At 40.8% G+C, this 26,995-nt stretch overlaps 1 protein-coding gene across 6 annotated transcripts in view; it reads right to left on the bottom strand.

Moving 5' to 3' along the window:
• Window positions 1-26,740, bottom strand: part of MYH15 (myosin heavy chain 15) — a gene marked incomplete at both ends in the record, with an annotated part of 45,862 nt that extends 19,122 nt beyond the window's left edge. For 2 of the 6 annotated variants that reach the window (XM_082304112.1, XM_082304109.1), the window contains 27 exons: window positions 225-315; window positions 921-1,066; window positions 1,594-1,770; window positions 2,373-2,615; window positions 2,979-3,234; window positions 3,602-3,738; window positions 4,426-4,549; window positions 4,841-4,958; window positions 5,189-5,276; window positions 6,696-6,763; window positions 8,581-8,713; window positions 10,005-10,184; window positions 11,213-11,383; window positions 12,428-12,577; window positions 13,661-13,779; window positions 14,361-14,499; window positions 14,934-15,037; window positions 16,960-17,058; window positions 17,152-17,215; window positions 18,315-18,407; window positions 19,009-19,029; window positions 20,419-20,512; window positions 21,393-21,420; window positions 22,885-23,041; window positions 24,778-24,921; window positions 25,452-25,555; window positions 26,650-26,740. In XM_082304112.1, the coding sequence (XP_082160238.1) occupies window positions 225-315; window positions 921-1,066; window positions 1,594-1,770; window positions 2,373-2,615; window positions 2,979-3,234; window positions 3,602-3,738; window positions 4,426-4,549; window positions 4,841-4,958; window positions 5,189-5,276; window positions 6,696-6,763; window positions 8,581-8,713; window positions 10,005-10,184; window positions 11,213-11,383; window positions 12,428-12,577; window positions 13,661-13,779; window positions 14,361-14,499; window positions 14,934-15,037; window positions 16,960-17,058; window positions 17,152-17,215; window positions 18,315-18,407; window positions 19,009-19,029; window positions 20,419-20,512; window positions 21,393-21,420; window positions 22,885-23,041; window positions 24,778-24,921; window positions 25,452-25,555; window positions 26,650-26,740 (3,339 nt within the window). Of the gene's footprint in view, window positions 1-224; window positions 316-920; window positions 1,067-1,593; window positions 1,771-2,372; window positions 2,616-2,978; window positions 3,235-3,601; window positions 3,739-4,425; window positions 4,550-4,840; window positions 4,959-5,188; window positions 5,277-6,695; window positions 6,764-8,580; window positions 8,714-10,004; window positions 10,185-11,212; window positions 11,384-12,427; window positions 12,578-13,660; window positions 13,780-14,360; window positions 14,500-14,933; window positions 15,038-16,959; window positions 17,059-17,151; window positions 17,216-18,314; window positions 18,408-19,008; window positions 19,030-20,415; window positions 20,513-21,392; window positions 21,421-22,884; window positions 23,042-24,777; window positions 24,922-25,451; window positions 25,556-26,649 lie in introns of all 6 variants that reach the window. The other 4 variants (XM_082304113.1, XM_082304110.1, XM_082304108.1 and 1 more) reach the window with 3 other exon arrangements.
• Between the last annotated feature and the right edge of the window lie 255 nt (window positions 26,741-26,995).

Below are 26,995 nucleotides of genomic sequence, written 5' to 3'. Positions count from 1 at the left end.
TTCTGCCTTGCCTGAAACCACTAGCATTCTGTGGTCATATGTCCTGATACTGGGAAGAGTGAGCATCCTGAGGGAAAAAGGGATCAGTCTGGGAAGCTACAGAGTTGCACCACTTTCAGTCTCAAAGCTAAGCTGCAGCTAGCCATGAAAAATCTCTGCAAAGCCCTTCAGTGAGGCACAAAGAGAAACTCATGCTAAGATACATGAGAAAGAAGCAAGCTGACCTGCAGCTCCTTGATCTTCTTCTGCAGCTGCATCACTATAGCTTGTTCATCTTCCATCTTGGAATTCAGCTGGCTCATTTCAAATTCTTTCCTGCCACAGAAAGAAAAATCCTACTGTGACAATTTTCTCTGTAGCTTCAAGCTAGGTTTTTGCAATTTTAAAAAAGTTGTTCAATAAAACTTCTAATGTATCTAAAAATGAAACTAATCCTCATGTATTGCTATTTGCATGAAAACACATCTTCCTTTGAGCAGTGGTTTCCAAGTCAAGACTCTGCATGCATTTGTGCAATTATATTTCTGGTTCTTTGTGTCATACAAAAGTGATGTTATTTTCAGACTCAATGCAAAAACATATTTAACAGAGTCAGGTCTTTCAACAATACTGTCATAGCTAGTTAGGATGAACAACTTTAGAGACTTCCTTCAGCTTTCTCCACTAAGCAATGAAAAACATAAATACTTTTTGTTTGTTTGTTTGTTTTTTAAATGCTGGAAAGTGTAATGAATTCTAATGTTTTAGGCATACCGTGCACAAGTAAGTGTGATTTTCCCTCCCTCCTTGGCTACATACTCTCTCCTCTGTTATGGAATTTCATTTTAGCCACCATCAGAGCAGGATGACACACCTGGAGGCTCTGAAATTACAGTGGTAACTGTGCTGCTTTATTTTCTACAACAGAATCAGTTTCTTACTTTTTTAGCTTTTCTTCCATCTGCAGCTTATCGTTCTCCAAGTCCATGACACTCTCCTGGGTCAGCTTCAAATCACCTTCCAGTTTGCGTTTTGCCCTTTCTAGATCCATCCTCACTTTCTTCTCTTGTTCAAGTGAGCCCTCAAGCTTTGGGAACAAAGTCACTTATTAAATATATTGAACACAGATGGTTTACAACAGCCGGATGTATGCTAAGCCCAGGTTTGTGCTGAGCTCTAGCAAGTGGCGAAGCAGAAGTACTTAAGTACAAGCATCCTATTTTACATTTTTTGTTTTCTAGCAGTCAGTGGACATATGGGCTAAAGAAATATAACATAAGGGTTAGTCCACGCCTTACATTTGTGCAAGCATTACAGTTCTCTTAGTAGCAAAATTCTGTTTGACTTCATGCCAGTTGCACTGCAAATGCAAATGCAGTGGATTTTCCCTTGTTATCACACTCCTTTCAAAGGCTGAACTACACAGATAAGTTTTTATAGCATTCCTGTAATTATACCTTTTACAGACACTACAACAAGGGCTGCATGTCTAAATGCACAATCATTTCTAAAAGGACAGGAATACATTTCAAAGATTTGCAACATTTCGGACTCATGAAACTGTAAGTGGTAGACAAACAAGCCTGGGAAAACATGAAGGCAGAGCCAGCTTACATCATCCACTTGCTGTTCCAGTTTCACTTTAGCTTTGCTCAGTGTGTTGACCTTGTCCTCCTCTGCTTGTAGGTCATCCAGAACTTGCTGATGAGCTTCCTGCAGGGACTTTTTCTCCTTAGTAAGTTTGCTGATATTCTCATCAAGAGTTGCCATTTCTTCTGTCAGATTTTTGACCTGTGTGAGAGAAGATGATGTATTTGTAGGACTTTGAAGCAAGGGATTATCATAGCCTGGCTCAAATGACTGTACTGAACTTGTATGCAGGAAGACAATGGAAAGAAAGGGATCTCTCCCCCTGCAACCCCTTGTGGCTTTTTGAGTGAAATTGCCACCAAGGGAGCCAATGTGTGCCAGGTCTTGTTGTGGGTTTAGTACATTCTTTCAAATGTACTAAATTCTTTTCAGTGTCACTCTCATTGTGGTGAACTCCAGCTTCTGATTCTCTCTGGGAGAAGCAGGAGATCAGCTGTACATTTACAGGCTCTAAGAAGAAGAGCCGGAAGAACTCATGGTTACGGCAGAAAACTGTTTACTTAAAAATGCCCAAACTGGACATAACTCTTTAGCTGAATTGCAGCAAAACTAACTTCAGAAAAAGGGAAACTTAGGCTCAGAGTTAACACTTTTTCCCTCATAAGGTCAAATAACTGTATATACTGATCCTTCAGTATGGCCTGTGTTACAGAGTGTAAAACCATCAGAAGACCAGTAGCTCTTGTCATAAAGGTAATCCATGCCCAGCCTATTTTGAGTACATGGTGAAGTTCTAAAGGTACCTTGTTTTCAGTAGCATGCTTCTCTTTCTCTACTTTTGCAAGTGTTATTTCAAGATCATCAATATCCTTCTTGAGCTCAGAGCACTCATCTTCCAGTTTTCTCTTCTTAGAAGTCAGCTCAGAATTCATCTCTTCCTCGTCCTCAACCCGCTCTGTCAGTTCTTTTACTTTGGCCTCCAGCTGAATCTTGGATTTAATCAACAAATCGCATCGTTCCTCAGCGTCTGCCAGAGTGTCTTGCTCCTGGTGTGGCACAAGGAAGAGGACAGCAATGACTGCCTGGCCTTTTTATTTCCTCACTCGTCCCCCCCAAGTAATTAACGGAGCAGGATGAGACAGTAGTGAGAATGACTGGTCACATATAAGACTACTTCCATAACTAACTGCCACAGACATTGCCTTGGACAGAACCTGTAAGGTTTGCATTGCTAGCCCACCTGGTTATATGCTAGAACATGAGAATTTCTATCTATCTGCTCTAATTTTTTGCAAGACTCTGACAAGACCAACAGCTTATTTTAGTTGAATTGCACTAACATTCTGGTTTGTAAGCCTTTGAGTTTCAAAGAATATCTAATAAATATATGACTATATGTGTCTACTCACAGCTTGGAGCTGGAGAAGCAAATCATTTTTTTCTTGAACTAAAGAGACTTGCTTTTCTTCAAGTTCCTTTCTCCTGGCTTCAGATTTTTCCAGGGCCTCCTTCAGTTTCAAGAACTCTTCCTTCATATTGGCCATCTCTTTTTCAGTTTCTGCAGACTTCAGAAGAGGTTTGATCTTAAAGAAAAGCTTCATCCAGGGCCAGTTCTTCACAGCCATAAAAGCGCGGATGTTCCACTGAATTACAAGAAGGGCATCCCTGGTTTCATAAGAAAACAAACAAAATTCCCCAAAGCTTAGCCTGAATTGAGAAAGTGAGAATGTTTTTCATTCTCAGTCAGTTTTATGGTTTTGTTCTCAGTAATATTAGGAAATTGTACTAGGTTCCAAGAAGAAAATTCCTCCATATCTTTTGATTGTCAGGGACACGAAAAATTTCCAAATCTGATTTTTACCAGAGCCGCAGGCAACAAATATACAGTTGCTATTGTTTTCATCATACATCTACCTTAAACCTTTAATTTAGCGATAGCTATAACCTTAGGAACTGTAATAATGGCTCTGCTCAACATATAATTGAATGGTAATGACTATTATCTGCTAAGATTAAGGGGATGCCTTCATACCTGCGCTCCACTATCTTCTGAAACTCAATCCGCATCAGTCTGCCGCGTGCTCTTGCCTGGATCATTGTTAAGATTTTTGCAAGTCTCTCATCCCTCATTTCTTCTAGATGGCCCAAGAGACCAGCCTTGAAGAACACCTGGTACGTGCACAAATGTCATTTCACCATAACGAATGATGTTATTCCAGAGTTATGCAGACCTTATTGAAATTGTTCAGAAGAATGGCATTTTTATTGACACATTATAAAGTAAAAGAGTATAGAGGGCCAAATACTACTTGCATCAGGGACTCCACTGTAGAGTTCCAAAGTTGTTTTAAGACAGGTCTCATCTCACCAGTTTTGAATAGGCCAAACCATTTTATTGCCACAGTATTTTTCAGCTGTGGCAGGGTTCATAGCAGGTCTGCTGAACCACAGCTCCCAGCTCACAGACATCCCTGCTAATGGGACCATGTCATAATTGCGCATGGCCTCATTTCAAAAGCTGCAGCTGATCTTGTGGTCCATATATGTCTGAGTGTACCTATATTATATTAAATAAGCTATTGTTTTACTGGGGGGCATGGAGCATCAGCTGCTGCTGTGTCCGCTTGTAGTGTTGCTGTAATAAAAGCTTTCCGGGAGCTTGAGCCAGAGAAATAAAATTCCTTTAGCACAGCTTAAAAATCAATATCACTTTGCTGCTGTATTGCTGGTTCCTTGTATTATTAACTCTTCATTAATTGCCACCACCAGAAATTGCATAATGTCCTATTCTGCAAATTAAATATTAGATCCATCACTTTTCTCTTTACATAAGCAGTGATGTTCTTTTCTCGTTACCTTGGTGTGTCCAAAACGATATTGGTTATGGTCAACATCTAAAGATGCCAGCAGTTTTTCAGCAGCTTTTCTGCTATCCACAAACTTATCCTCTGGGATTGCGCCCGGATTCAGAATGCGGTACCTGTTAATAACGGATGAGCAATGAGTAAAATTGGCCTAGATTCTGTTTTTTTTTTTTTAATCCCCCCTTCTTCTCCCAAAACTTAAAAAAAAAAAAAAATCACCTAGGGTAATTTCCTACTTTCCATCTACACAGACACAAGCAAGAGCAGAATTCTGCCTTCCATGTTTAGGCAAACTGAATGGAAAATAAACTTGAATGGAATAAAATACCTCAAATAAAAATTAGAAGACGTGCTTTGCTTATTTTGATGGATGGGTTAGGACAGGAGACAACACAACTCTGCATTACCTTTGTTTAAAGTCAGCATAAAGTACTCTGTTTGGGAAACCCTTACGGCAAATGCGGATGCCTTCCAGGACACCATTACAGCGGAGCTGATGCAAGACAAGGAAAGCATCCATTTCACCTACAGGGGAAAAACAAGGCTAAATTAAATGGAGCTTCTCCATAGGACTTAATCTTCATTTTGCCGAGGGAATTGGAAAATGTGAGGTGTTATCTCTTCAAAGAGCAACACCACTGGATAAGGTGAGCAACACAAACAGTATTTAAGTACAATCTGGTGATGTGGAAGCAAGTGTTGTAATGACATAGTTCAAATATACTAAATTTTTAAGACTGTTATGTTTTCCATACCTGGAGTTTTTGACTCATTGGGGATAATGCATCGTACAAAGTGAGGGGCTGTAGATTTTAGGTTAGTCATCAGCTTATTTAAATTTTCCTAGAACAGACATATTAAAAACACAATTAGCTTTAGTGGTTTAATGGAATTCCAATCACTTATTTCTTCAGCTTATTGGTTAAGTTTATTAAGGTCATCTCTCTAAATAGTCTCCAACAAAATTATAAGCTTACCAAAATTATTACAGAGAAATGTGTTCAAATAAACCAAAGCATGAATTAACTTTATTATAGGAATCCACATCAGTTTTAGCAAAGACTTAAGAAGACACATGTTTTACTTACAACACCAGAAATGTCAGAAACAAGATGAGCAGCAGGCAAGATGCAGTATCACCCTGCAGAGCATTTCTGTAAAGCCTACTGCAATTTTGCCTAGTTACTTCCCCACTCGGTGAGAACAGTTCACCTTTGCTACCTGTTCCTCACAAAAGCTAGGTTTTTGTCCTCCTGGCCAAACTTTCCCTTTATTGATCTTAATCAGACATCTCCCAGGCAGGCAGCAAGCTAGCTCAGAAGAAGCCAACCATTCAGTGCCTACCAGTGATTACCAAGCTCTGCAGAAAGTGTTTTGTCTAGTATGCAGAAAATAGAGACCATTAGAGCTGGAATATAATGTCATCAGCACAACTGTTCAAACTGAAAATTTCTCATACACCAGCCAGGATGATAAATGAGCCAACCTGAGCTGGGTACTTAGCAGTTCCTTGTGTGCTGGGAAGTATTTGTGGATTATTAAATTACTGTCTGAGTGATTCTTCAGCTATCTTTACACTTCAGCTGGTAAAATACAGGTTTTGATTTCCCATGATTTCCCTTCATGAGGAGTACCTCCAAAGGAGATAAAATGACATGACTAGTGGGAGATAACTACTTCCTCCTGAGGTTTACCTACATTACAGCTTCCTTAATGTTACCCATAAGAAATGGTATTAATGGTAAATTACAGGCCCCATTTTTCCCCAGGCATGATCCTAGTGACAGCTTCCACCAGGAGCACATGCCAGTCCCAGTAGGAGGGAATTACTCGGGGGAAAAAGAGGCTACATGCCACTCTATTTAACAACTTTTGTTTTCCGTGACTGCTCTAACTCTAGGATCCAGTTACAAACAGTAATCAGAGAGGGACTAGCAAATTACTTGTAATCAGTTCCTGTTCCAAAGACATGCATGAAGCTATAAGCCACAAAATAAGCAATAAAGGTTGTTCGCAACATTTTGTGATACTTTCTCAAATAGAATAAAAAACACTTAATCGCCTGAATGCTAAAAGAAGATAAAATGGAGCAGCCCCTCACACATGCAGTTTTAATGTATTCACCTAACCCAGGTCAATAACCCAGGCCCCGAATCAAATTCTGATGTTGGATTTTGACTTTTTTGTCCATTACAATCCCTAACATTCCTCTTCAATGTATTGTCTTAACTCAAACCATCAGGTGGGAAGAGGTAAACAAACCTTGTGCAATGAGGACACGGTTTGAAAAGAAGCACCTTTCTTGCGTTTCTTTTCTCCACCCTGGTCAGCTAAGAAAAAAATGAAATAAATAAAAATCACAATCTGTATCTCAGTAAGGGGTGCAGGCAGGGCATGGGAGACAGGCAAACTGTTCTAATAGTACAGTTTCCTTTGAATGAAAGGCATAGCTAATGACTTGATGGCTCAAACATTACACAAAAACTTCTGAACATCAAGTGTGACGTATCACAAGTTTGCAGCAATCTGTCCATGCTCAGGATTTTTGTCGAAGACCACTGTAAGCTTTCTGGATTGCATTTGCATTTCAGATCTAGACAGCATCACTTGTTATGCAGAAAGTCCATAAATATGAATAAGGCAGAAAAAGAACTTTTAACAAAATAGAGTAGTTTGTAGTTCATTAAAAAGCCTATAGGGTGAGACAATGTAGAAAAAGAAAAAGCTAAAGAAAAGTAATGCTTATGGAAAATTTATACCGCATATTGTACTGTATAAACACTGATTCTCACGTGTCTGCTATGCAGACACTGAACTTGTGCAAGTAACTTTTGTCTAGAATAGAGGGAAATGAATATTTGTAATTTTAGATATAGTAGCTTCGCATCCCCTGAATTTTGCTTAAAGCTTCAGAGTCAAAATCACTCAGATACTCCAAAGGATCGCTAGTTTCCGACATGACCTTTAGGAAGTTTCACAAGAGCCAAACATGACCCAAAAATGTACATCAATTGCTGTAGCTTTCTAGACACTGGACCATTAGATCATTCCCAGGAGGTCTGGCATTCTGTCACCTGTCAACAACAGTCAACATAAAAGGAGAAGTGAAGAGTGCAATGTGCTTGATGCTATTATCCACAGCCTTTCCCCCTTTTGAAAGTGACACTGCTGAGAATGGAAGAGGCTAATCTGGACAGGCTGTTCTTCTCTCCTGACACTGAGGAAAAGCAAGGTAGTGTTCTGACAGAGAGGAATATCCACAGGCAAACAGGCAGTTAGTAACTTGCAAGAATTTGCTAGTGGCAGGATTTTTGTTATTTACATTCAGCTCCGTCTCTTATTCACATTATGAAGCCTGCAGCCTGCTCGCTTCCTCAGAAAGTGTCTTATGATTCATGACAACATCTGTAGAAATTAGGTTACTAATAAATAGGCTGTAAGTGATTGCAACTTCAGGACATAAGAGCTACATCTTTGTAATGAATGCCAGTCGTATTTACTTACGATCAATTTTTTGGATGCTCGCTACTTGTCTTCTTACAAATAAGAGAATTCTGTGTAATGCATACAGCTTAAATATGTTCCCAGACATACATTAGTCTTGTCAAACAAAAAACCCAACAGCAACCAAAAAGCAAGATGCATTGGCAAAATCTTCTACTTTGGCCAATGTGGAATGGTGTTCAGGAAGCTTCAGTGTCTACTTGCCACTAATCCAACAAAATATTCCAAAACACTCTCTTAAACTTTGTATTATTTAATTCAGGGTGGCTAGCAAGGAGGACTACAGCGTGGGAAGAGCGAGCTGTTCTTGTTCATAGGCATTTATGTACAAAATTTTTTATGCAACACTTGCTTGCATATCTGAACACTTGCATGCTCAAAATCCCACTGGAGTGTTCACAACACACAGATTTCCTTGCCAAAATTGCTCAGAGGTATTACACATTCAAACTAGCTGAGTTAATGGCCTCCTTGGTATAACCGGCAAACTCCTACAGATGCTGTGTGCATCTAAATAATTAGTCACTGCCCCATTTAGCATTGAGTCAATTGCAGTTGAGAGAATTGGTTTGTTTCTTAAATTCGTTCCCAAGCATACATCCCAGCAATGAAAGAAAACCCATGTTAAACTGATTCTGCTTACCGCTGTCAGCACCAACGTAGCTTTCAAACAAGCTTGCCAGGAGTTTGTTGGATGATTTTTGGAAAATACCTACTACAGTTTCATTAAGTGGGTCTTTGTTCTTCTCAAGCCACCCAATAATGTTATAGGGAACCTACAGCAAGACATTGAAAACAAACCAGAGGTTGCAAATGTTCCCCTTCAGAGCAGCCAGTAGTTCTTTATGGTTTGGCTTGAAACCAATGACCTTTTGTGAAGTGCTGCTCTCAGAGCAGTACCAGCCACCCAATTTTTCATCACTTTCCCTCCAATTCTCTGCTTCCTAATTCCCAGATCTCTCTTTCTAATGATAACCATCTGAATCCCACATACCCCTTCCAAACTATCTGGTCCCTACATCTTCTCATGGACTCCATGCGGCTGGCTGTAGAGATGCCACATCATCAGTGTTCCAGGAACCCTACTATTAACTGCTCAACTATAAAATGCGCAAATAATAATTTCACTTCACAACAAAATGCTACACTGGAATAACCAAGATTTTCTAACAGAAATTTAATGATTAAAAATCTAACTCTTGGTCTTTGCTACAGCTCTGTTTAGTGGAAAAATATGTTCCATTATTCGTACCACAAGGGGATAGAAATTCTAATTTACTTTGCTGAATACATTAACAACTACACATAAAGAGCAAGATGGACATTATTTCTCTTAATAAATAGAAAATTAGCTTAATGTTAAATTGTAATTTGAAATTAACAGCATCAGGTAGGTTCCAGCTCTGCTGTGCTGAGGCTTCATATCAACTCTAGTTTGATAAAAAATTTCCTGTGTCCCTCTCAAATTCTTTTTGCCCGTCTGGTCTGAAAACAGAGCTTTGAAACTGGACAAGTTTTGGCTCAGGTATCACAGTACTGGACTGTATTCCAGTTCACTCCATCATCAGCGGACCTGTTAACTCAACTTTCACAGAATTAACCACATTGCCCTTGGCTACTTTGACACACTGGTTCTAATGTGAGTAAAAAGTGATGTTAAATCTTTTTTTTTTAAGCATCCCTGAAGTTAGGCAGAAATTCTTCAGTTCATTTGTATGGGGAACCAAGATGGAAAGTTAGATGCTGCTGCTGTTTAATCACGAGTCCGAATCTGATTTTAGGAAAAGTGACAAAGGCAAGGCAAGGCATATTTTCAGCAAAAGCACTGTTAGCCTTCCTCAGTTTGTTTTGTTTTATTTGTGTATCCAAGGACCAGATGTCTTGGAGCCTGGTGGCATCTTACTGTGTTGCAATACCTGTGCAGAGAGAGTAGATGTCTGCTTTTACTCCTCACTGTTCCTTTCTTCCCCTCTTCATCCTTCCCACCCTCCCTTGCTGTGCGCTGTGGGCCGAACCCCACCAGGAAGACCTTTAAAACGAAGTCTACCCGCCAGCAGAGGAACTTACTGCACCGGCATAATGAAGAAGTTCAAAGTGAGCTTCATATTTCCTTTTCTTATCAGGCCTGGGCTTCTGGAAGTTAGGTGACTTGCCAAGATGATTGTCATAGAGTTTGGCTTTAAATGTCATATCCGTAGCTTTTGGGAACATACATTCTTCTTCAAGGATGGACAGGATTCCCAGTGGCTGTGGATTTAAGAACATCTTTGTTGGAAAGCGCTTAGGCTGCCTGCTTTCAGTAGCTGTGCAGCCTTTAAGTTTGATCTGATGGAATTTTAAGCCTGCAAAATTTCTTCTTGTTCTGAGGAGGAAGCCTTTGTTCTGTTAAAATAGTAACCACACCTTTGACTATTCAATATGTCACTTCTGCCTTAGGAGGCTTTATGATGGCTTCCAGAAAGGGTTTGATTTACGTTTCAAGGCAGTTGGACCAACTAGCATTTTATTATTCATGTCTCAGGAAAAGATGAACTAACTTCCTAGCGCTGGACAGATCGTTTGAGGGACTAGGATCGTGTGCAGATATCCTACCCCTGGAGAAGAAAGTGATCAAGTAGAAAAGCACTTAATAATCAGCCTTTCTACTCCAGCTGTTCCAAAGGTCCTGCTAATGCAAACTCAAAATTTCATTTTTCCTCACAGATCAGCAGGGTTAGATGCCATGCCATAAGACATGGCAGAAAGAGAGATACAGCAAGGGACAGCTGTCCCCACCAGGACCACATTATACTCACAAAGAAGAGAAAAGGAAAGGTGCATCCCATGCTGGGGAAGCGGTGAGAGGGAACATGTAATGTAAGAAACAGGAGCCTCACAGGGAGAGGTACAGGGCACGCAGCTGAGGCATAACATTTGCACTGAAAAGCTGACAAGTATGTTTGATGTTAAGCATATGTGGAACAAAGTAAATGGAAGAACAGTAGGGACAGAGAAGGACAAAAGTAAAAACGAAGGAAGATTATACAGCCATACAAATTAACAGTTACAGCTTGTGGTTACTGTTGCCTCTGTACGGCAAACTTACGGAGGTCAGGCCAAGTAGCCACAAATGCTGCAAATATTAATTTTTCTTTAATTCTGTATTGCATGTAGAAAGGCAAGAAATTTGTCTTGCTGCTTATCCTACTCTGTTCACTGGGACTTGAGGATGTCTCCAGGGGAGCATCATGAATAAAACCAATTCAGTAAATACGCCTTAGCACTCCTGTACATACCTTCTCAATTAGATCAATGCAGGCCTGCAGGTCCATGCCAAAATCAATGAATACCCATTCAATGCCTTCCTTCTTATACTCTTCTTGCTCCAGGACAAACATGTGATGATTGAAAAACTGTTGCAGTTTCTCATTAGTGTAATTGATGCAGAGTTGCTCAAAGCTGTTAAACTGCAGAAGGAGATAAAAAAAGAAGCATTTGCACCACAGTTAACTATGGTAAGGGCTTGGTGGAACAGCAAGGAGGAAACTGTTTATATCTAAACCCTTCTAAACAGTAACTGCTCAAGAAACTACTGAGCATAACACCGAAGGCAAAGGAGGGGGGAGTTCTGTAGCAAGCTGCTGGCTGCCTCATAGAATCATAGAATGGTTTGAGCTGGAATGTGCTGTCCTCCGGAGAGTGAGGATGCCCAGACTTGTGCAGGTCTCTCAGCATGCATGTGCTTTTCCTTCAGCAGCATGCCACACCAGTCCCATAAAACAGAGTCAATGAGCTCTTTGCTCTGCTGCGTATGGAGAGCAACACATAGCAGCAACAGCATTAAGCACTCATCTTCAGGAATGGATTATGAGAAACAGAAGTTGTGACGTGCTTTTCTCACATACACTTGTTTACAACGATGATAGAATCACAGAACAGCCCAGGTTGGAAGGGACCTCACAAGATCAGCTGGTCCAACCTTTTGTGGGAGAGGGAGCCTAGATGAGATTGTCTAGCACCCTGCCCAATCACATCTTGAAAACCTCCAGTGATGGGGACTCTACCAAGTCCGTGGGGAGGTTGCTCCAGTGAATGATTGTTCTCACTGTAAAAAAATTTCTTTCTTATATCGAGATGAAGATATATTTCTTATATTGAGGTACAACGACAAAGAAATATCATACCCTATAAAAGATGCTTTCTCTCAAAGAGAAAGAGTGGTAACAATACATTCTCCTAAAACACAGCCCAAAGCACGTGAGATGTTGTCTTTGCTAAAGGTTGCCACCCTCTTCCTCCCCAGGAACTACCACCATGTCCAGCTGTGCTAAATGCTGAGTGTTTTCTATATCTATTTATGGAAAAACCTTGTAAAATCATATACACTATTTGCTTGATGGCTTTCTCAGCACTTTGCCTTCTGTTCACTTAGAAAAAGAAATGCCCACCCAAGAGCTATCACTCGGTGTCTTTTATGTCCTTCCACCAAGTCCTCACACATTAATACTCACATCAAAGATTTCAAACCCGGCAATATCCAGAACTCCAATGAAGAACTGTCTTGGCAGCTTAGTGTCCAAGGTCTTGTTGATACGGACCACCAGCCATTTGAACATTCGATCATACACTGCCTTAGATAAGGCTCCAACAGCATACAAAACCTAAAATATATGTTTCAGAATACCACTGTGTGGAACAGAATTCACTGTGGAACACAAGGGTTTCAGTGCAGTAGCCTGTTTCAATCCCTACTTACAGTTTAAAGGAAATTTCACAATGGTTCTTATAATCGCCAAGGCATACTTAATACAATACACAGTTTCTCCCATTATCTATGCTGACTTTTCTTCAAATCATTGTTATGTATGTATACTAACACGTACATAAAGTGCTAGTAAAGTACCTCTTGGGGAAACAGCTGGACAGCAAATTGCAAAAGTTTTAATCCCTTACATTGCTGTGGAAGTTAGGAACGAGAAAGCTCATGGGCTGGATGCCAGCCATGATGTCCAGAGCTACTGCTAGAATAAGGGAAGTCTGTGCTCAAGTTTCTCATTGCCATTTACTTCTAATTTTTGAGAAATGCTATGGCATAAGCAAGTGATAGGAGAAGTCTGTCGAGTCTCTTCTTTAGCCTATGTGCAACTACACTGATAGGACAGACCTCTTTCCAGCAGTTTTCTAGTTTCTGAGCCTGTACCACAGCCTGCCTTCAAATAACAATTTTCATTGTAGCCAAAATGCTGCAGCATCTTCTACAATACTGCGACAGCTGCAGCAGTGCTAACCCAAGGACTTTTGTTTGCTAAATTAAGAGATACCTTTAAGTGGATATTGCCTTTAGCTGATTGAGGTCACACAGAGCTTACAATTACATGAATAATGAATGAGTGATGAGTGAATAAATAATCCATGGCTCAACTCTTCTAGATAACTATTCTCATCCAGAATTAGATATCAATCCCCATGTGTTTTTACTGCACCTGGTTTCCTTGAGTGGCTGCTACTAACACATCAGAAAAACAATCCTATCAAAGGCAGTGCCAGCCACTATTCCTTTGTCCATCTCTTCACGAGTTTCCTGCACTTTCACTGTCTAGTCCCCCAAGTTTGGGAATATAAAATGAGAACAGGTACTAGAGGAACATGTTAATATTTCTAGCAGCTGTCTCCCTGGGATGTTACAGATGAATCCTCAAGGCTTGTGGGACAGGTATCCAAATACCCTGAAAGCTTCTCCTTACCTGTTCAACACTTTGACCTTTGGTCACATACTCATTGCCAACTTTGACTCTAGGGTGCAATAAACCCTTAACCAAATCGGAGGAGTTGATTCCCATTAGGTAGGCAGCTTTGTCAGCACCTGATCAAGAGAAAAAAGGTTTCAATTGGCTTTGAACTTCTACATGGAAACATGTCTAGCCAAGAAAAAAAAAGTATTAAGTACATCCACTTCCAAAGAGAAACTGGATAAAGACCTTGCTCTTTTAATGTTTTGTGTTAGGTGTGCCTGTACTCTCCCTTGTGGTGGAGAAGGTCATCTAACTACCTTAGACCCTGATTGCTGCAAGAATCACACTTGAGAAACTCTTCAGGTATAGGGAAAAGAACATATCTCCACACTGGTTATAGACAGTTTCAGGTGCAAGAGGAAGTAAAGAAGCAAGACCTGAAGACATGAAATAGAAAGCTAAGCCAACAACTTTTTACAACCATTTTGTTCAAATTTCATTGGGTTACTCTGACTGTGTCTGTTCACCTTCTACTAAGTAAGGTTACCCACCACTGAACAAGCCACTGCTACAAATAAAGCAGAGCACTCTTGGCTGAGCAGGAGCTGCAAGTGTGCAAGATCAAAGCAAACAGGCTGCTTCTTTCTCAACACAGTGCATGATACATGCCAGACTTTTGAAAGTAAGGAGTAATTTTAGGTGTTATTCTTACTTTCAGTGCCATCAGCCTCTGCCTGCTCTTCTCTGGGTCTTTGTTTGAATTTCATGTTCCCAAAGTGCATGATGGCACCTGTGAGCTTGTAGGAACCATATTTCTCATCGGGCACAAATCCCAAGATGTCCATGGCTTGCTGTAAAAAGGAAACACAGATATTTTTTCACTTCCCTATTCAAAAGCAATGGCATTTTGCAGCCCCGCAATCTACCTTTGCATGGCAGATATTACTAACCTGCCAAGGAGTGTTATCTCACAAAGCAGCCACTGGAACACCCTGAAGACCCAGCAGTGGCTGGGGAGCAGGAGGAGAGCTCCCTTTATCTAGCATTATATATATCAAAATTATAAGAACATTGTGCCCATGGGCATTACATGGAGCAAGGCCAGATTCAAAAGTATAATAGTTTATCAGGCCTCATGCTTCATAATATGAATGCAATTAAGACCCATTACTGCTTTCACTTTAGTCCAATAGTTTCAGTGACTGAAGTTAGGCTCCTGCCAGCACTTTTCCTCCCCACATGCACCTAATCTATGAAGCACAAAGTCAAATCAATACAGGCTTACATCTGTTGCCATCAATTCTTCTCCATCATCCAAGTTGTCCACTGTAACTACTCCTTGTGAGCAAAAGTGGTAGTCATATGGGTTGGTAGATACCAGTAGCATATCTGTAAAAGAACTGCCAAGGTCAAAACTGCCATCCATTCAGATATCCCAAAAAAATAGAGATCGAAAGATCGACTCTGACATACATTTGTCTCTGCACAACTGTGTATAAAGTTGTTTTCTGTTTTTTTACAACTGCAGGGCAGCAACCAATGCTTTCATTCTACTATTCCAGTCTGAAGATCAAGATTTAGAGAAAGTCTGAATAAAAAGAATATGGGAATACTCCATACACTCTATTAAGCATGTTTTGCAGTATACTGAATTCATAATTTCCCGTATAGCCCTACTTTCTGTCTTGCATGCCTGTAGGTGTAAAAATCCCATCTAAGTACAGAGGAGAAAAAGATTTTAGTATGGTCTAAGACAGGGACAATGGGCATGGTTCCCCTCTTTTATAACAGACTCACAAAATAGTGACTTCCAGGACTCTTTGCAGAAGACACTTGGCTCAAAAGTCTGAATATGGCTATTTTTTTCTCTCCTCTTTCCTTTTCCTTCACATCAAAACCCAAAAATATAGAGTTGTTTTCTAGAAAACTAGCTGTCTCCAGAACTACAGGGAGAGTCCTGCTTCCCCATATCAACAGAAAGTTTCACCCACATGCAGCAGACCAAGGTTTGGTCTAGATTTCAATCTTTTATATACATACACACCTACATGTCTAAATATGTGCGTATGTAAATATATATACATCTATCAATATATGTGTATAAAAAAATCATATTTTCTATAAGTCTATCACTTTGCTATGTAGTCACTATGTTATGTATTCATTTAACTACATTTGTATTTTTCTATATTTATACTTATCTATATTTGTACTTATCTATATTTAGATATGTATGTGTTTATATACAAATGCATACATTCCTTGTCTACAAAACAGAACTCCCCACTGGTTTCAGCCTCTTCAAGAGCCTGCAGACATGCTCCTGCTGGCCAGAAAGGCGTGTGCTGTTGTAGAGTACACAGACAGACAGTTTATGAGAAAGACCATATTTTCCCAGCACAGGGATTCACACAGTAATCTCCGTGCAATGCTTCCTTGAAATCTTTCCCGTAATCATCATTAATTAGGCCACGTAAAAGCTAAGAGGGTTAGGGACTTGACCACGCACTGTCAGGATAATAAGACTTCAAAACAGATTATGATTGCTATGGCTTAGTAGGAGTTTAGTGGAGCAATAAAGTGACTTTTCAATTTATTTTATAAAATGTGTTCCTTCAGAGCACAAATTAAAGTCAGCAAACCATATCACTTAAATAACTAGTAAAGGTTTTATTCAAAGCGTGAGGAGATGGGAGCAGAGACACCTCATCTGCTCTCCGCTCTTCTCTAGCAGGTCTATGGGACCACATTCACCCAGGGGAAGCTTGGAAGGGGCAATTGCCATATAATCAGCAGCAGGCAGCTTTGCATATTCTCTCTTGCTACACAACATGCTAGGATGCCAGTTTTGGCACTTGGGGCAGAAAGAGGAAACTAGCTTTTCTTCATGGACTTATAAGCAAATCTCATATGTGAAAATCTGGATAATTAAAGTTTTATCACCACAAATGCTTTTGGAGGCATAGCATTTTCCAGATGTTTTGAGACTTTGGATTACACAAATTCAATGTGACATTTTTTGCCTTTATAACGCTACATTTTAAAAGTCCTGTCTGAGTCTCATTCCTTGTAGATTAATCTGTAATATCACTTCACTTTATAGGGTACCTGCATCAGTATATGACGGAAAAATGGTCTCTGTTGCTGCCATTGGAACGTCATCTTTAAAAGAGTGTATTTTACAGTGGAAGTTCAGTTTCATCAAGTGGAAGCGTAAGGGCCTTTCTGCACATGGGTTTGCCCCCTCCACAGCCACTGTCTACTCAGCTGAAGGGTGGTTCTTAAAAGCTGTGGATTCACGTAATGCTTACCCAGTAACTCTGGTTTCTTTCCTGACAGGATTTGGTAGAAGATGTGATAGTCTCTTTCGCCTGGTTGCTGGAAAATCACTCGAGATTTCTCCAATAAATCTGGTCGCACAAAGGAAAATATAGTGAGAAAGGCTCTCCAAGCTTTCAGATGAGCAATTGTATTTTTTTAAAAGGAGAGAGTTTGCTGCTTACAAATCTCAATATCAGCAGATGACAGCTTGCCTGTGGTTCCAAAATGGATTCGGATAAATTTACCCTAATTCACACAGAAGAATATTCTAATTAGTGCATATGGTATACACAGAGAGAAACAAAGGATGCTGTTTGAAGGCAATCATTTGGCCCAAAGAATCAGTTTATGCTAACTCCTTGGCTTTGCACAGGCAGATTTTCAATGAGAAATACCAAACAATGATATTACACTTTTCCAAGCCTAAATTACTTACAGCTATGTAATCAGCTTGTGGGGAAAGGATAACAGTGTATTTATCTGCCAGGCTAAGATACGGGAATGCGCGTAGTTTCCAGTTTCATGATGCAGGTTTACTGTAATGCAGGATTCAGAGCAATAAGCTTGCGCATAAGACACACAGGCTTCTTTTTTGACTCCTCATTTGCAGTCCTAACTTATATGCAACTACCTATGTCAGAAGGGTGCTGTGATTTTACACTGTTTTGTCCATTAAATTTGCATATTCATCCCCCAAAATTCATAAAAATTGAGTAGTTTTCATTTAATTTATCATATTCAAACACATCCACTTTTTAAAATGATTAATTTCCATTCCAGCTGACAAACTCCTTATACAATTGTGCAGCTTTCCACAGATACTTACAACCTCTGACCCTCTCCACCCCTTCCAATTTCATTTTTAACTGGATTTGTTAGGGAAGCATGGGCTATAGACTCAGGCTGTCATCCTCGTGTTATTCCTTTTGGAACTCTGAGACAACATCAACCAGATGTGGCAGGGGCAGAGCTCCAAAGGGGATTGCTCTCCTGTAAACCTAATGGAAATGAGGAGAGGCCCACGGTCATGTCAGCACTGAGGGACAAGCAGGGGCAGCTTACTCAGCCAAAAAGGTAGACAGTATGGGTCAAAGGTAGGAGTACTGCTGCATGTGTGGCTCTGCAGAAACAATTATTCAGGGTGGATCTTTCTTTGTTTCTGTTCATCTTTAGTCCTTCCAGTAGTTTTTCCTGGTTATATCCTACTTTGTTATTCTTCCACTGTGTGGAAATCCAACCATTTTAGTGGACAAAATAAGAAGCAACTTATGAAGGGATTATTACAGAGATGTTATTAACTGGCCGTTGTTGAAGAGGACATCATTACGTTATGTTACAGACTTACAAAACGTGAGGAGTTGTCGTTTCTCAGGGTTTTGGCATTTCCAAAAGCTTCTAGGGCTGGATTTGCTTGAATGATTTGATCCTCCAAGGTACCCTGGAAATCAAGGTTGAAATACTATTGAGAAACCTACAGGCCACAAACCAAACTCAGCTGTCAAATATAACTCAGCCATGCATTCACTTATAGAGAGAAGCCTCCATAGCAAAGTGATTTAGCTCCACCCTAGGGGTGGCACAGTGTGAATGGCATAACAGCAAGATCGTCAGTCAATTGTGAGTGCTTAAAAGGCTTCAAACATTCTGCTGCTCTCTACTGTTTTGCTTTGTAGATTTGATATTTTATGCCATCTACATACGAAAGAAATCACCATTTCTTCCCATGCACTGTGAAGCATGTGGGGACATCCAAGTGAATGTAGGAGAGGGACTATTGAAGACAGTGACAAGAACTAAAATGCATTAGATTTGAAAGCACTCGGAGCTTGTAATATTTGGGATTTTTGGAGATGAGAAAAGCATAAACTGTCACTCCACGAATTTCAGTTTGCTGAAACAAACTACTTTAACTGCCTGGGCTCTAGGGATCCTTCACTGGGGGAACCATGCAAAGTGAAATGCGGAGGCTCGTGACACAGACTGATAGAGCCCAGTACCATTTTTATGTGGAAAAGAAAATAGCAAAGCTGATGACTTACCCCAGTTTTGGTAGCTGGTTGCTGTCAAAAGAGAAACACAATGGAGGGAAAAAAAAAAAAGAGACAATGTGAGTACTAACAGGAAGAACATCACAAAAGATAAAGATTAGCAAGGTTAGATGTCTAGTGGGCACCAACACACAAGCAGGACTTTTTGAAGCCTTCCTTCAAAAACCACGTGTGACCGTTACTTTGTGTTCACCATACATCACAAAATAGCCAAGTGCTGTTCCTACCCAGCTTCTTGTTTTAACCCCCGCTCCAAACATCTACCTGGTTTTGCTCTGTAGATGTTCCACAATGAACTAAAAGGCTAACTAACTGGACAGAGAAGACTATTGCCAGGTGGTTAGAATAAAAGGATGTAAATGTAAACAGACAAGTTTTAGACAATTAGATCGTGCTGCACTTGAACTCTTGGATTATTTGAAAAGAAGGGGTGATAATAATGAAAATAAAATGCAGCCTGAGTTGATAAATTATGTGGAATATCTTGCAGCTGCAATATTTGTTATTTGCACAATTGTTCCATGAGCACACCAGATTTCAGATGCCACTATGAGCACCAAGCTTATTGCAGGCAGAAAGCTGGCTCTGGACTACTCAATCATTTGTTAAGAGAGCCTTGCAGGCCTCAGGTGAATGTATGTTAGATTTTGGTGACGTGAGTTATGTGTACAGAATCCAAGCCTAGCTGAAATTTTGACCTTATAAATACAGTTCATAGGAATCAGTTAATTCACCACAGAAGAGTGTTGAGTCTTCAAGTGCAATGAAGCTTGTAGTGAATAAGCTCATAGCAACACAAGATAAAAAGCAGCATGAATACAGTATTCACTGCAACCTTAGAGAGCACTTATAAGCAGAACAGCACTTATCCAAAGAGAAATACAGAAAAGCTGATTGAAAAAATCTTTTGTCAAAACATTCCTTTTTTGTGGACAAAAAAGCTTTCAACAAAATAGACGTTTTGATGAGAAATTACAATCCTAGCCCCTTTGAAGACTATTTTCCATGGGGAAAAAAAAATATCAAATTTCTTAATCTTCACAGTCTCCCCGTCTTTTGACCAGCTTTTACATGATCAGAAATGTCTTTAACACACATGAAAACAAACTCCTAGAAAAAAGCAGCAGCAACAAGCAGCTGTTCAGAACCAGGAGTGGTTTTGCTGCTCCATCTGGAGCATGGCAAGTTCAGGTGAGCATTGCCTTTCCACCTTCAGAACAGCATGCTCTCAGTGACGCCATGTAGAAGCATCAGTATCTTTTCCCAGCAGTTTCTTTTCTTAACTATGCCTGTTGAGGTCTAGCACATGGTCTAGTGTTCGGGATGCAGACTTGTGAGGTTAGTTGTACACAGCAGAAAAACCTTGGGAGCCTGAAATGAAACAGCCACCAGCAGACTTACGCTCTTTTTACCAGGTTCCCCCAGGGCTGCCACTGTGGCAAAGTACTGGATGACACGTTTCGTGTTGACAGTCTTGCCAGCACCGGATTCTCCGCTAAAGGAAGGAGGAAGATAGCATAGGTATTGCTCAAACAGCTGTAACTCGTCCTTTCACCCTCCTCCTGTCCTGCCAGCTCCCCCCAGCACACAGGCTGTTCTCAGAATCACTGACTCTGATTTCTGCTGTTGTTTGGCCATTTCAGTGGAAATCACATTAAATTGACTGAATGAAGAGGTGAATGCCAATGATAGCAGCAACTAATTCTTCATGTGACTGGGCTCAGAAATCTAGTACAAACCCACGGTACACTGAGCTTCCTTAGGGGCATGAAGTTTTATTACAAACATCCAGACTGAGGATCAGAGGTATACCTATATACAGCTAATGAGTTAGAAAGCGTACAGAAAAGCTGCAGTAATTTGCCAGCATTACGCAGGAGTGCATGTGAACTGTGTAGAGAGACACCCAACTCTCCATCTTTCATGCTTGCCAGTAAATGACATGCCTCTTCTTTTCTGCCTTGGTCATTTCCCTCCCTTTCGATGTGTCTACACAGCATTCTTAAATATAATTTGCAGCAAGAGCAACCACATTAAAAAGAAGGAGTCTTCTGTGTCCAAAGAGGGCAGCCACAGTAAGGCTAACCCCAGAAGAAGCTTCTTCAACTGCCTGCTGAGTTGTTTTCATGCCTACTTGGAATGAACACCAGATGGGGATCAGAAATAGGCCAGCCTCCATCAAACCCTTAGCTACTCCTTTCCCGTGGGGTTCAAGGCAGCCATCAGATGGCCAAATTCCCAATTACTTGGCTTGGATCAAGTTCCAGGCAATTTAGCTGAGCTTTCAAGGGTCAACTTGTATTTCAGTAGGATTTTGTTCTTCTAAGTTTTTCACAGCAACAGAGTCTCAAATTAGTTAAAAAAGAAGCACTTACGTGATCAGCATAGACTGATTCTCCCGATCTGTGGGGGGGTGGGGAGGAAGAGAGACAAACTTAGTAGGCTGTACAAATTACTTATTATAATTGCAAATGAGTACCAACTATTCCAGAATCAGTCCTGCAAGGACAGGAGAGAATCACATGAAGCAGAGATGGAAAGATAAAAACTAGTATCCCCTACTCTGACCTCCAGCAGTGCAGGTTCTAGCCCTGCCCTGAATCTTCCTCTCGTGTTTTGTTCAAGTCGATATTAAAGACCTGTCAGTTATGCACATTCCCCTGTGTCTGGGAAACTATAATAAAGAAAGTAATTTCTTGTTATCAAAATGTTTCTTTTCTTACTCCTGAGTACGTCTTTGCTCACATCTGACTCTTCTGCTCTTGAAATACTAGACCAATGCAAGTAATTCTGCTGTTTGTTCACAGGCTGTTCCTTACTATGCTTATGCACTCTTCTTCTGTTGGCCGTGCTGCTGGAATGAAGTTTTATAGCGTCCCCACTGTTAATGGTCTGACCAGAAATAAGCATTTATTAGAACACTTTGCAACCTTAATATGTTATTAACCAAGCAGCAAATGCTAAATCATAGCAGCTTCCCAAGTCGTTGAGCCTAAATTCCTCTTTTCTTTTTTAATTCCAGTCATCACGACAGCCTACATATTGGGCAGCCTTGACGTATTTCACTCTTACCTGATAAAAGAGCATCTCTTTGAAGCCACACACACATCCCCTCTGCCCAGCACCTTCCGTCCCCTCACAGCTGTGGCACTTTCCATTTTATTAAAACTAGTTACGGCAGGATGTGTTCCCACCAAGTCTCTTTGGGATTTACCCTGCCACCTCGCAGGACCTGGTGTGAGCACATCCCTGCTGCCCTCTGCTGATAAACTCTTTTTTTCTGGTAATTTGAGGGTCAGGGTGAGAAAATTTCACAGGAAAATCTGGAGTTTGTTGCCGCAGGGTTGGCATCCAGACCCGCGGCAGTCAGTGCAACACTGACCCACGGCAGGTTTGTGCAAGTGATGTGCACACAGCACCCTAGATAGCTGGCCTTCACTAACCTTTGAGTGCATACATCTTGTAAGGGTTAGAATACTGAGCATAAACTGACAGTAAGTTTATTTTTGAGGTTGGGAAAATACTTACAGACCTTTGGGGGATGGCCCCATTTCTGTTACAAACTGGCGGATTCACCCAGTTCAGACAGCTAAATTTGTGTACCTTACAGATAACCCATATACAGAGCTTACTCTTCCCAGAAGTACCACAGGGACAGTCAGGGGAGTTTAAAAAAAAACAAACAAAACAAACGAAAACAAACAAAAAACCCCCCAAACATTGACGCAGACTGCCAAGCCCCTGTTGCTTGTAGAGTATTTGCATATTTGTTGCACACTACAAAAGCTCTCACAAACTTCCACCTGATACCAGTCATATTGGCTAAAAAAAGCAAAACCAAATTTGAAAGCAAACAGTGCCACTTACTACGCAGCATGTCGTGGTACGCGTTATCAGCAATCGAGAAGATGTGAGGAGGAGCCTCTGAGCGCCTTTTGCCTTTGTATGCAGCAACGACCTCTGACTTGTAGACAGGCAACCACTTGTAGGGATTTATGGTCACACAGAATAAACCAGAATAGGTCTAGAGAAGAACACAAAACAAGAGTGAAAAAACCACTCAAGAAATAAGAAAAAAAAAAAAAAGTCCTAGTTAATCAAGCAGGACCTGGGGTTGCCAGCTTCTGATTTGAGTTTGAATTCTGACTTGAATTTCAGCCTTTGATCTGAATTTCTAAAGCTACTGGTCTGCTAAGTGACTTCCTATTCACAATTGATATCAAAACTACAGATATTAAACAGTTTTCCAAAGGGGGAAAAGTATTTTCAAGATGACAACCAGAAACAGGAACAGTCCCTTCAGCAAAACGAAGGAGCAGCAAATAGACCTACGTCTGATTTTCTGCCTTGCTACCCCACGAGAGTTGTTTCCTCTTGAAAACATTCATTACGAAGGAAAGAAGTTACAGCTTTCCTGTTCGAACTCCATTCTTAGGAGGAGAAACAATCTCCCATTATTAATTTGATGTGAGCACCTTGGGGCAATTTCTGATGGGTGATCAAAGAAAAAACAACTTCATAGTGTTATTCCCCAAAGCTGTGGAGCTTTTTTCAGCTTTTGGAGAAACACAGTTGGTAAAAATCTATCTTTATAGTAGCTCTTTGGGCTATCTACATCAGTTAGCTGGGGCCTGATCGTTCTGAGGAAGAATGAGTTTTCACTTGTAACCCCAGGGAAGTGGTGTTAGCTGGTAACTCTTCAGGTACTTAGTCCAGGTTGAAGCAAAAATCTTCAAAGAAATCCAGTTGTTATACGGGCACAAGCTCTATGTGCACCTAGATTAATGAGCTCAATTACATTCTAAAAGTTTCAGGTGAAATCCAGGTGTCTTTCCCTAAAAATAGCATTAGGACCTGTTCCAGAATGGCCTTGGCATGAGTCCTCAGTCCTATTTTCTACAAGGAAAAGAAAAACCCCAACCAGTAAATGGATTAAGTCAAGATGACAAATTTAATTTTCTACCTATACTGATCTGCAAGCAAAGCTATGCTTTAGGCCATACATGTCCATACAGGGGTTATTAGAGAAATGCAGAAAATGTTTAACAATCAGAATTTAAATGGGAAAAAGTAGGATTCGATCCTCTGATGAACACCACAAACCAGAACAGGGATTGGCTAGAAAATGTATAGATTCCCCTGACTGATTTCAGACACAACTGAATGCAGCAAACTGAGAGCAAAAGTTTGGCTTCATAAAATTAGATGCTACTGCAGCTTGTTCTGGTGCTGACAGAAATTATGTTAATGATGTCATGGGGAAGATACAGAGCAAGGGAAAAGGCCAGAGCGAAACAAGGCAGATGTCATCACTGAAAATGAAGGGAATAAAATTACTGAACTAAAGATAGAAAGGCTCATACTTAAGAGAAGTTATGTGTGTGCTCTAAGCTTGAGGCATCGTTTCTTAACAAGGAAATCTCCATGGCTAGCATTGACATGGATTAATATTAGAAGAGGAAAAATAAACTAGGTCTCCCCAATGCCTTGATTGCTGAAAATACATCCCGTGACACCCCTCTCCTAGGCAAGCAAGCAAGCAAAACCAAAGAACTAGACACTATCATCTTATTCATTCAGTTTTGTCTGTATTCAGACACAAGCCAGCTCCAAGCAACTTCTTTTCTGAAGAGATGAGCAAGACCCTCAGTTTTGTGACTATTGAAGATGTAAACTGAATATGAAGAACACAACATGTTCAAACATGAAATCTGCACTTGAAATGCTGATATCTAAATATACCCTTGGAATGACCCTTACATAGATCATCCAGTTGCTGTAGCGCTTTCTCAGATTGTACAACACAGATGCCTCATTCAGATGGGTCAGCATGGCCATGTCCTCGATCATGTCAAATTTGGGAGGGTTCATTGACTGCACGTCATCTTCTTTTATAGTCATGGTCTGCAAAGACAAATAAGTATGGCAACACTGGAAAACACTGGGATTTTCTGTTGCTTCACACACCTTATAGGAGAACATATTTTTTTTCCCTCGAAGAGAGAAGTCCTTCAGCTCAAACCCAGCCTATGTGCATAATACTGTTTGTTTTCACAGGTATCAGAAGAACGGGGGAAGGCTGAGATGATAAAAGAAAGGAGCGCTGTGGTAGGGCTGCGAAAGGAGCCATGGGATTTTGCTACGGCCTGGACTTTTACCTCTGGGCTCCAAACCAGAACTGGCTGGATGCACTCCTCTGCTCACAGACGGCCCGCTGCTGTGCAGTGGCTGATGGTCGCTCGCCCACCACCGCATTGCTGTTTTTCCCTTGGTGGTTTTTCATGTGTCATTCTGATATGACATCAGTTACTAGGGCTTCTCATTCGCAGCCCATTTCATGAAACAGGCAACTGAGCTTAAACTAGGACAGGTAATTTCTGGAGCTTGCTGCTCCAGCCTTGTTAGTCATGGATCAGACAAAACCAGTTTTGTACCCTTCCATCTGTTGTCTCCACGGTCACTTTGCCACCGCTGGTTTCTGTAATTTCAGCTTCAACGTAAGCTTTCTTTTCATCGGGAACCCAACATTTCTTCTTCCCTGTGAAATTAAGGAGACTGAGGGTTCACAGCCTTGCATTGAAGAGTAACACCATGCCTAGCTAAGCAAGATTGCTGGGTTACTTTTTCTGCACAAGTGACACAAAACCTCTGGGACCGCAGCAGATGGCAATGCTGGAGAGCTGCCTGCCAAAGCAGAAGGTGTAGGGCTCCCAAATGTTGTCTCCCCTTTGAAACTACCACTTGGCTTCCTCTAGATCCTTCCAGCACAAGGTGTCAAAATATTCCACAAATGCTGGCTAAGCCTCAGCCTCCACGGGAAATCCATAATCATTATGACCAGTATGCAGATGGAGGAACTGAGATCCAAGCCCAAATTAAGGCGTTTGCTAAAAAGTCACACAGAAAATTGCGATCTGAGCGAGGAATTCAGCCCACATTATTTGCCTGCCAGCTATCAGATTTAACCTTATTCCTGCACATTCTTCTGAGGTTTGTCTTGAAAAACAGCAATATTAATAACTCACATTGAGTTATGTATGCAGCTTTTTAGAGTTTGGAGTAGCTGCACTAGACTAGGTCTTCAGTTACAGCAACTGTTCTGAATAGCGAAATGCTGTGGTTATTGGTGTGTTTATACTTACTACTACGCCTCAGGGCTCATATAAATCCATTTCATGAGAAAAAAATTTATGGGAAACTAAAAGCTAACATTAGATTGCCATACAGCCTGCAAATCAAACAGACGTACAGGTACAACATAATGAGACATTAAATCACGCCGCAGAATCTCTGTCATCGCAGGAATATCAATGTGTGGTGTTTTTCTTTCAAACGGACAAAGAAGTGATTCCCCCCCTTTAGCAGAGCAGTACAAATACACTTTGCTTCTAAATCCATTTAATTATTTACTTACCGTAAATTGATAGATTATTTCTATTTAGTATTACCTTTGGGTTTTTAACAGCTTTGCAGAATAAAGAAACCAGAACTTGGTTGAACCAGCTACCTCAAACAGCAGCAGCAACGGAGGCTTTGCATCCTGCTTTGTTCTGCATTCCCAAAACTACACTTGGATGTAACCCTTATCCCTCTTAACTGGCCACTGGCAGCATAAAGGGTACTGCAACTCACCATCGAAGGCGACGGTCTGTGCCATCATCAACTCCTTCTCGCTCTTTCGGAGGAAGGGAGCAGCCTCCCCGAATTCCGACATGTCCATCATCTTGGCAAGGGTTCAAGGTGGCACAGTTCAAAGAGGGGAAAAAAAGGGACCTGGTCTACCAAAGAAGCGGGGGCGGGGGAGAGAAAAAAAAATATTTTGCAGATGATCTGAGGCAATACAAAACACTCAGCACAATGTGGCAGGTGGCTGCTCAAAGTGATGATTAATTTGAAACACAAATACCTAACACAGATTTGGGGCTATACTGCACCCTTAGTTAAATACTTCGCTGGCTCAGCTCATTTAAAGCCAGCC

The sequence above is a fragment of the Platalea leucorodia genome (genome assembly GCF_965183815.1).
Source record: "Platalea leucorodia genome assembly, chromosome: 2".
NCBI classification, from domain to species: Eukaryota; Metazoa; Chordata; class Aves; order Pelecaniformes; family Threskiornithidae; genus Platalea; species Platalea leucorodia.
This window is presented reverse-complemented; position numbering and strand designations above follow the sequence as displayed.